Source organism: Gymnodraco acuticeps, unplaced genomic scaffold (genome assembly GCF_902827175.1).
Source record: "Gymnodraco acuticeps unplaced genomic scaffold, fGymAcu1.1, whole genome shotgun sequence".
Classification (NCBI taxonomy): domain Eukaryota; kingdom Metazoa; phylum Chordata; class Actinopteri; order Perciformes; family Bathydraconidae; genus Gymnodraco; species Gymnodraco acuticeps.
In genome coordinates this window covers 964468-974883 of record NW_022991761.1, presented here as the reverse complement: position 1 = coordinate 974883, position 10416 = coordinate 964468, and the positions used below count along the sequence as shown (strand labels likewise).

At 41.6% G+C, this 10416-nt stretch overlaps 1 protein-coding gene across 1 annotated transcript; it reads left to right on the top strand.

The window, feature by feature from the left end:
* Window positions 1–3166: 3166 nt before the first annotated feature.
* LOC117535015 lies at window positions 3167–6308 on the top strand. The gene is made up of 10 exons (XM_034199332.1): window positions 3167–3271; window positions 3433–3601; window positions 3689–4211; window positions 4293–4411; window positions 4497–4607; window positions 4672–4737; window positions 4839–4927; window positions 5145–5250; window positions 5331–5436; window positions 5522–6308. Exons 3-10 carry the CDS (start codon window positions 3920–3922, stop codon window positions 5674–5676), a joined length of 1044 nt encoding a protein of 347 aa, XP_034055223.1. The 5' UTR covers window positions 3167–3271; window positions 3433–3601; window positions 3689–3919; the 3' UTR covers window positions 5677–6308.
* Window positions 6309–10416: the final 4108 nt, after the last annotated feature.

Below are 10416 nucleotides of genomic sequence, written 5' to 3'. Positions count from 1 at the left end.
GTATCCATAGTAACGTAAAACAGGCAAGAAGGATATTAACGATGGCAGGGCGTCTTGTTTACATGTTTAACAATGAAAGGGCATTAAGAAGAGTCTCAATTTCTCCTTCTCCAGCTCAATTTTTTCGTGTTCCGCTCTCAATTTGACGGTCTCCACCTCCACACGAACGATTTCTTTCTCCGTCAGTTCCCGCTGTAGCTCTGACAAATCCCTCTTTCTCTTTCGGGGTGTGGCCATTTGGGATTCCCCTTGAGTCATCGCTGACGCTGTGTGTGTGGGAATTCCCTCTTCTCTGCGGTCCTCTGAGTCTGTAAAATGGTAAAATGGCGTTGCTTGGCAACAATTACTGTTTTGCGTGTATTCACGTGGACGCGCATCTTAAGACCAGGCGTAGCTACGCCCGAGACTAGTCAGGCTTGGTGCACTCGGTGTAAATTCGAATCACTACGTCGGACGTAGTTAAGCCCTACTTTTTTACGCCCAGCTGGTGCACTCCACTCCAGAGGTTTAGACTCGCAGCACACATGGACATTAAAGTCTCCGCAGATCAAAACACGATCATATTTCACCATGATCCCGGACAGAAAGTCAGTTATAAAATCATTATTGTACTTTGGCGGACGATACACGACTGCGCAGAGTATAGGCGAGGCTGGGTTCAATTAAAAAAGCTGCAACTCGAAGCTAGCATAGCTAGTTACTGGGTGAAGCAAACGGCATTGGAGATTAGCTCTAAACACTGAAGCTATGCCCCTGTTACCGAACAAATTGTGGCCCAAACAACTGGTGAGATTCTATTATTTTCGACAGATGTATTGGGGCGTGTACCTTGAGGACCCATTGTTGACTCACCGGGAAAGAAACATCTCGATCGCTTCGCGTGTTGTTCAAATTCATCTTTTGGTATATCTGACTGAATAGGACGACTTTGATGCACGTTCAGTACGCGTATGTGAGGTTGTGGGTGAGAAGCTGATATCGTGAAGCTGACAGTGACGACTAGAACATGACAAAGTAGGTGACTGTGGGGATGCCTGTGCAAAACATGGCGAACTTTAATAAATCATTTTAACAATATATTTTTGTCAGAGTTTCAGTTGTACATCGTTCTGAATGTGATGTATAGTAGCTTTGATAGCTGTCCATACCTTCAGACCGCCTCTATGTGAAACACAAGTTGTTTACTGACAGCCCGAAAGCAGCCTGGAGATGGCAAGCTGTGATCCGCTCCGAATAAATGGTGATACAACTTCTCCAGCCATTCTCAAGCGATCAATGTTTTTATTAAATACCTGTATCCCTCTCATCACAACACAACTCTACACTGTGCAGAAAAAAATAACTTACATGAAATAACATGTGTTATTTCATGTATTGTTATATGTTAAAACAATATTCCATGGCTAATCCGGTAAACCACAGAAAAGTAGCCTAAATCCAGAATGAATATACGGTACAATAGTTATTGTATATATATATATATATATATACATATACAATAACTATTGTACCGTAGGCATATATATATATATATATATATATATATATATATATATATATATATATATATACCCATACTTATTAATATATACATATTTATTTTTGGCTTACACTAACAACATATAAAACCCTGAATTCTGTGTGTGTGCACTGACATGTTTCACTTCTTACATGTGAGCAGAAAGCAGAAAGCAATCTGCAATCAATGTAATTGGCCATCTAGGATCTCGATCAAACCTGTTTCCCTACCATGGCTTACACTCTACAAGTACAACAGGTGTAGAGCTACATTATAATGACCTGGATTGTCTAGGCTATATAAACCACTGGACTTGTCTTTGTGGGTTTGTGAGTAGAGAGAGGTTAGAGACAGAGAGATTAGAGACAGCGAGAGATTAGAGACAGCGAGAGAAAACAGTTAGTTAGAAATTAGATAGAAAAATATCAGAACGTGCGTGAGTGAGTACTGAATGTGATAGAGTGTTGGTCCTTGTGAGTGAAATTGTATTGTGTGTTTAATTAAGTGAGTGATTGTTGTTTGCCTGTTTGTGTGTTTGAGGGAGAGGTAGTACTAGGGTTACATAGGAGTGAGTGGATCCAACAAAAATGGACCCAAGACTTGTGAAAGAGCTGATGGATGTAAAACTCCAGAACGTTTTTCCTGAAGGCTTATCAAGCCATCAGAGGTTTGTGATCAAGAGAAGAGCTGAGACCTTCAGGATTAAAGGTAAGAGTGTGTGGACTTCAGAATATCGTGTGCTATGATAATACTCTCAATGAATATATAATTATGACATTTCAATACTAGGTGGAGAACTGCATTACATATGCAGAAGAAAAAAGGACATGGCTGAGCACCTCGCCAAAGTGGTGCTATCCTCAGAAGAAGCTGACAAGCTGTTTAAAGAGTTTCACTGCAGCCAATTGGGAGGACATTTTGGTGTAGAGAAAACACATGGTGCCATCATGAAAATATTTTATTGGCCTGGTATGGTGGATGACATCCGCAAGTGGGTGAGTTATAAAATAATGAGGTAAATTACACATTATGGTACAAAAGTGGAGTACAAAAAAGTTTATGGTGTGTTTTTTTTTCTTTTCCAGATTTCTGAGTGTCCCCAGTGCCAATCAAAGAGGGCAAGCATCAGAGAAAAGAGGGAGTACACTCCCATTGAGGTACAAGGAAACAATTCCAGCCAGTTTCAGCTTTGGAACATGTGAACTGTGGTTTACTGAAATGCAAATGTTTTCTTCTTCTCAGGTAACAGAGCTTGTTGGGATGGACCTAGTGGGTAAACTCACACTAACAGATGGTGGCAATCAATACATTTGTGTCATGGTTGATTATTTCACCAAATGGGCAGAGGCATACCCACTTAAAAGCAAAACAGCGGATGAGGTGACCAAGTGTATTCTTGATTTATTTTACAAATTTGGTGCACCTCAAAGACTGCTAACAGATCAAGGCGGGGAATTCTGTCATAAGGTATACCGTTGAAGCATTATCACTCCCTATTATATAACATTTCTGTGCTAACTTTTTAGTGTGAATGCAAAATTCATCAAAATTCACCAACACATTCTCGCAGTTTACAGCATTCACAGGCATTTTCAGCAGGAGATGCATTTCATTGTTTCATTTTTGTCCCAATGTTTCCTTCAAGGTGAACTATAACCTTTGTGAGAGGCTGGGAATTGAAAGAAGCCTGTGTTCCCCGTATCATCCACAGACAAATGGGCTCGTGGAAAAATTAAATGGAACAATACAGAGGTATGTTAATTAATATACATAACATTATTTTTCCTACATTAACAGTAATCACAAATTATACCTAAATAAAACAATAAGAGTAAATAAATGGGTTGCTTTATCATATATTTGAAACAATGTTGTCTTCTACCTGATTGTGTCTATACTTTACCTGAATTTAGGTCCCTGAACAAACTGGTGGCGGGTGAGCCCAAGCGTTGGGACCAATTCCTGCAGCCCACCATGTTCAGTCTGAGAACCAAAACTCAGCTGACTACAAAGTTCAGTCCCTATTTTCTGATGTTTGGGAGGGAGGCGAGGTACCCATCAGAGGTGCCCAAGGAGTACAAAGTAAGATCCGGTTAATCGCTTATCCTGTAGCATTATTTTTATTTCAAACATGTATGTCCTCTACATTCTAACTGTTTTCTGTGGCAGATAACAGAAGACAAAGTGAAAAGGATGGTGGAAAGGGAAGATGTCTGGAAGGGACTTCAAAAACAGGAGGCCGTTTTCACGCTTGTAAAGAAAAACATTTAAAAAAGCCAAGAGAGGGTCCGCAAGAGGAAACTGGAGAAAGGGCAAGCGGACAACTTCCAAGTGGGGGACTTGGTTTTAAAAAGAAACAAAAGGTTGGAGCAAAGAAAAGGTGGGAAACTAGAGGTGGAAATGCAGGGACCTTACCGGGTTGTGGACATTGAGAGGAAAGTTGCTGAAATAGTTTCAGAAAAGGGAAACAATAAGATGAAAGTCAACATTGACCACCTCGCACACTATGTCCAGCCAGAGGAGAGGATCCCTGCTAAATTGAAAAAATTGTTGGATCCTTCTCCTCTGGCTGATCCACTGACCTCCACCTCCACATCCACCTCCACATCCACCTCCACCACACCCTCCACACCCTCCCAAACCCTGGCTCCATCAAGTCAGGCAGAAGGAGCATCTTCTGAGGTGGAGACTTGTAAGTAAACTGACACAAAGTACACCTCAAAGTATGCATTTCCTTAATAACTAACATGCGTTCTCTTTTTTTTTTTTACAGTAATCCGAGACATATGGGCAGGGAGGAGGAAGGAGACGCTATGGGCCAAGTATGGCCCATACAAAGTTTACAGCGAGAACCTCATGGTCTTGGCCCCAGGACAGCAGTTGGAGGGAGAGGTAAGCCTACTTTATAAGAAAAAAGTACATATGCAAAGTGATAATTCTTTATCAAATGGGATAAAAACATCTGTTGTATTTATAGATTATCAATGCCTATTTATCATGGGTGGGTGTAAAAGCTGGGGCTTTCATTTTCGACTCCTACCTCATCACTTCCCTCTGGCAGGGAAAACACAAAGGCGGTTTAAGAAAGGTGAGTAGAGTAGGACTAGAAATAAGTGTATGTATGTACTTAAGTATGTACAAATATTTTTCAGTTGGACCTGACAAAACACAATGTGGCAGCTGGAGCCGTCTGTCACAAGGCACACTGGACCCTCATTGTAAGTAATCTAAAATGTTAATGAGTCAAGATATTTCTTTTTATTCAACACTTGTTTATTTAACACTTGACAATTTGTTTGAATTTGTTGCACTTCCACAGATCATGTATCTAAGGGAAAACAGGTGCCTTTTCTTGGACCCATTTGGGGCCACCAAAGAACAGATAAGCCGCTGCAAAGACCTAACACGGTAAATCAAGTATCAGCTGTAATGTCTTTACTAGATATATTCATGCATTCAGGATGTGGGATTATATTAAGGGAGCAACACAAAGCCACATCAATGATGTTCCGGATTACTGCTGTTTTACTTCAATAACATAAGATTGTCCTGTGTGAACATTCAGCTGTTCTTGACGTAAAAAGGATTGTATGTCCAAAACATAATGTATGTGTTCCCTGTGTAGATCGCTGGTCTGCAAGACAAACCCAGCTGTTGGGAGATGGGCATGCGACAGCATGGATCATCCCAAACAGCAGGACACAACATCATGCGGTGTGTTGATTTGCAAGGTAACATTTATGAATGTGTGTATATATAACCATCTGTCATCAAACCATAATATGAAGATACTTATCTCAGACTTTGTTAGCTTGCAGAGCAAATACTATTGGACCAGAAGGTCCAGTACCCTGTTGACCAGGCGGGTGTGGCCTCAATGAGGTTCGACATGGCAATGTCCCTGGTGAAAAATTCCGGTATACAGGACTAAACCAGAGAAACCGAAATATCCTGTATTTTTTCCATTTCACTACATTTATGCCGGTATTTGTTTTTTTACAGATGACCTATCCCAGCTGTGTCGGGCCTGTGGGGAACTTAGTTCAGGGTTCACCAAGGTTGACCAATGGGTAAGACGTTGTATTAATTTCCTGACCACCATTTGGCTGGAAGACTGGGATACACCCTGGATAGGTTACCTCAACATCACCGGGTGAACACTATAACAGATATTGAACATTTTTACTTTAATTCACCAAACTTGCATGTCTTTGCACTATGGGAGAACACTGGTGCAGTGGAAGGAACCTCTGAGCACGGACTCTACACAGAAAGAACCACAGATAAGATCCCAACCTATACATTGCTTATTTAGTTAAATGTTAACAGAGTGATTGTAAAGCGTACTCTGGATGAGTGATGTTAATCTAAAAAATGTTTGGCCATGTTCTAACATGTATTATTTCTGTTTCTTTTCAGATTGAGTGCACCGGCTGTACCAAATGGTACCACACAACATGTGTTGGGCAGCCCTCTATCTCACTGGACTATTACTGCAAAAGCTGCACTTTATAAACACACAAACACACACACACACACATTCCTTGTTTACAGTATGTTCACATGTGGTCCAGGCTGTTGTCATTGCACACTTAAAGCTAAAGTATTACGTTTTTCAAAGGCAACTTATATATATATTTAAAGAAATGTACATAGATTTGTGTGTACATACACACCTGTACACCCACTGTTATATCATTTGGAATGGAATCTAACATACTGACATGACAAATGGTGGAATGTGCTCCCCATTGAAATCAGGACCGCAGAAATCTCTTTCGACTCCACTTCGAGCAATAGAATTACTAACAAAGCACTTATACTAATAAAGGACTGGCTTACCTAAAGCCAGTTGAGTAGCACTTGAAATGTTTTGGCTCTATGAAACCTGATGTACTTTATTATTCTGTTTTCTTCACTTTGTATCTTCTTGGTCGAATGCACTTATTGTAAGTCGCTTTGGATAAAAGCGTCAGCTAAATGCAATGTCATGTAATGACAATAAATGTTTGAATGTTGAAAAAACGTTTCCAATAAAGTTGTTTCTGAAATATAACTTTCACTGTTGTTTTTCCTTCTACAACAGTAATGTAGGTTAAAACAAAAAGTGCATTTATGTAAACTAAACTGACATTTGGGAACCAAAAAGTGAATGTTGCAACCTATGCAGTTAAGCATTTGATATCATTGGGTCTTAATGTTGCAAGAGTGGGAAGGTAGACATAATTGCTTACACGTATAGGCTAGAAGTCATGATGGAACAACTGTATTCTATGGATTCAATTTGTTATTTTCACAGCAATAACATGTCAAGTCTGCAAACATCTTCGATGGTAGGCTACTGTTTCACAAACAGTAGCCTGTTCGTTTTATGTTGCTATATTTTCAAATTGACAATTTACATTCAATTGTAATAAAGACACATATCTGATGCACAGTGTAGAGTTGTGTGGTTGTGTTGTGATGAGAGGGATACAGGTATTTAATAAAAACATTGATCGCTTGAGAATGGCTGGAGAAGTTGTATCACCATTTATTCGGAGCGGATCACAGCTTGCCATCTCCAGGCTACTTTCGGGCTGTCAGTAAACAACTTGTGTTTCACATAGAGGCGGTCTGAAGGTATGGACAGCTATCAAAGCTACTATACATCACATTCAGAACGATGTACAACTGAAACTCTGACAAATATATATTGTTAAAATGATTTATTAAAGTTCGCCATGTTTTGCACAGGCATCCCCACAGTCACCTACTTTGTCATGTTCTAGTCGTCACTGTAAGCTTCACGATATCAGCTTCTCACCCACAACCTACGCGTACTGAACGTGCATCAAAGTTGTCCTATTCAGTCAGATATACCAAAAGATGAATTTGAACACGCGAAGCGATCGAGATGTTTCTTTCCCGGTGAGTCAACAATGGGTCCTCAAGGTACACGCCCCAATACATCTGTCGAAAATAATAGAATCTCACCAGTTGTTCGGGCCACAATTTGTTCGGTAACACATGTTGGTGGGAATATCTGACAGTAGAGGGAGGGGGAGTCGATTTACGGTTGCCAGATATAGGTTTGGGCAGCAGTATAAACTCCAGTGAGGGTCTTAGGTGGAGGAGAGCTTGGCGATCATAGACAAGCAGAGCAGGGACATTCTGACAAACATAAAACAAAAACAGGATAGCTAAAGGCAGAGAGCTGAGGGAGCGGCATGCCGACACAGGCGCCATCTTGAGGAGTCCTTCCACCTGCCAAATACAGAGTAAATGTTGGCAGGTGGAAGTTTCAGCTATGATTCAGCTGAGCGGCCGCATGGAAGACGTGGCGACCCGGCTTACCCAATATCCTGTTCCAGTCCCTCCAGCTCCTTCTCCCGTTTCACCGTCTGCTCATACAGCAACACTGAGTCCATGTCTCCGGGAGCCACATATTCCCACCCCCGCTAGGTATTCAGGTAATCCAGGGACATGCAGCCAATTCCTTCATCAGTGCTCGTTAGTGTTCAATCAGCAGCCAGTTACATATGCCTCTGATCAGTCTAGAGTAGCTTTTGTTATGAGCCTTCTTTCTGAGAGAGCCTCCGCTTGGTCGCTGGCAGTTTCTTCTAACAAGCCTTACCTGTGTTCAGATTATAATGCTTTCTCAGAGAGCTGCATAAGGTTTTTGACCACCCTGTTAGAGGTAAGGAGGCAAGGAGGCAGGCAGCCAGCTTCTCTCTCTCCGTCAGGGAAGAGACTCAGTTTCCCAATATGCCCTTGATTTCCGTATTTTAGCTGCAGAGTGTACTTGGGACCAAGCGGCTTTACAGAGTGTGTTTTTAAGAGGGTTGGCGGACGAAATCAAGGACGAATTAGCCGCTAGGGACGAGACTTCCGATTTAGAGGAGTTAATTAGTCTGGCTATTCGTCTAGATCAGTGGTTCCCAAACGGTGTGCCGCGGCACACTGATGTGCCGTGAGGCAAGTCCGGGTGTGCCGTGGGATTTTGTGACAACCATACGTTATTATTGCAATATACAACTACACAAAAATAATTACTTTTTAATTTACTATATCAGTACTTTTTAGGTTTATATGTACGTAATCTGCGTGACGTGTGCGTCCACATCTCCACGTGCCGTGCTGCATAAACATGGCTGAGTCAGCGATAACTTTCGAGGGGTGGAGGCAGTGGCGGCTGGTGGAAAATATTTTTGGTGGGGCTTTTGATATAGTGAGTAACCATTTTTTTTGGGGAGAAATGACCCCTTAAATTAGGACTTCTAGTGATGTAATGGCACGTTTCCAGTGCAGCGCGGAGCTCGCTTTAATGCTGCGTTCAGACCGGACGCGATGCGAATATTTGCTTCGCTCTAAACGCTCCTATCGCATCGCTCTAGTCGCTCGAGTTTCACCGCGGCTGCCAGCTGTGTTTACTCGCATCATTCAAACAAGACGCGCTGGCTCGGGAGCTACAACTACAACAAAATTAACATATTTTTACCGTGATTAAATTGTAATACACGTTTCTAAATGATGCCGACGTAACAACATACTGATACCGGTTAGTAAAAACCATGAATTAATGCTTTGACAAGTCTGCAGACAGACGGCAGGCGAAAAACCTTTTAGAATGCTTGTTTGCTGAATGGAGCTTGGCTAAGCTAACGTTATATATGCTCCGACCGTCCACACTCACAACAACGGCCTATACAGACATAAATAAACCAGCGACTGTATTCTCCATGACACAGACAGTCTGTGGTTTGTACTTGTTTAACTTTTGTCTAGTTTCTGAACAGATCGTACCTGTCCCCGGCTGTTTGAAGAGCAAGCATGGGAAACAAAAGATAGCATTTACTTGTTTGCATCGTTTGCATCCAGATAGCCTCGTTGATACGTTTTGTCTTTTTCACGAGCTTGCTGTGATATATACAAATCGGGTTGGTCCGGTCCAAGGTCTTTAAGTATCAATTTATCTCCCAAACTTCTCCTTTGGAAAGGATTGGAGAGTAGCTCTTGCACGGAATTGGGTGCGGACCGAGGTCCGGCGACTCCACCTGCACACCATTCTAAATACTGCGTCACCTTGGTCACTCACGAGTCTAAAAAACAACTCACGTCACGTAAGCAACGTGGGCGCCAACGTGAGCGCCCTCGTGACCAAAATATTTGACGGCGCTGATTGGCTGAAATTATGTTTCGGCAGCACAGTTTACTATTGAGACTTTTGGAACGTGCTGGTTGCTGCTGTTTGTCTCGGGGGCTCCGCCCGGTAATGATAAACTAATGCCACGGGCAAGGCCAGGCAGGAAACATGTGACTTATCAGTAACTTTAGACATCGTAACACAATTTTAAACGAGATTTTATTGTAGATTATACATTTTACTGATACCAATTGTATGATATTTACCTTGTTCATTAAAAATAAAAATATAAAATATATATTTTTTTAAATATTTTTTTTTAAAATATTTTTTTTAAAATTTAATATTTTTTTTAATATATTTTTTTTTTAATTTGGGAAGAGGTGGGGCGGCGCCCCTAGCGCCCCTATGGGCCGGCCGCCACTAGGGTGGAGGTATGCCCATTATTTTGAGTTCGTCCGAAGAATAGACAGGAATATGACGGTGAGGTGCAAACTGTGTCCAGGCCAGAAGCTGTTATCCACTGCTGTAAACACCACGTCAAACCTCAACACACACCTGCAAAGAACACACGCTATTTGTTGTTTGTTTATATCACGTAGTCTGTTCTTCTTCTCTGTCTTCCGGTTGTTGCCTGTTTTGAATGACAAATACACACTACCGCCGCCTGCTGGTAAGGAAAGTTATTGCCACTCACGCATGTGCAGTTCGTACGTGCTCGGCGAGTAAAGTAACGAGTTACTTTATGTAGATAGTAACGAAGTAGTGTAAT

What these genes read in the sequence shown, in the direction of transcription:
- LOC117535015 (XM_034199332.1), top strand. Translation starts at nt 3,920, where the DNA reads ATGCAGGGACCTTACCGGGTTGTGGACATTGAGAGGAAAGTTGCTGAA. An exon ending in ATCTTCTGAGGTGGAGACTT is followed by an intron (nt 4,212 to 4,292) that starts GTAAGTAAACTG and finishes TTTTTTTTACAG; the next exon opens with TAATCCGAGACATATGGGCA. An exon ending in ACAAAGGCGGTTTAAGAAAG is followed by an intron (nt 4,608 to 4,671) that starts GTGAGTAGAGTA and finishes AATATTTTTCAG; the next exon opens with TTGGACCTGACAAAACACAA.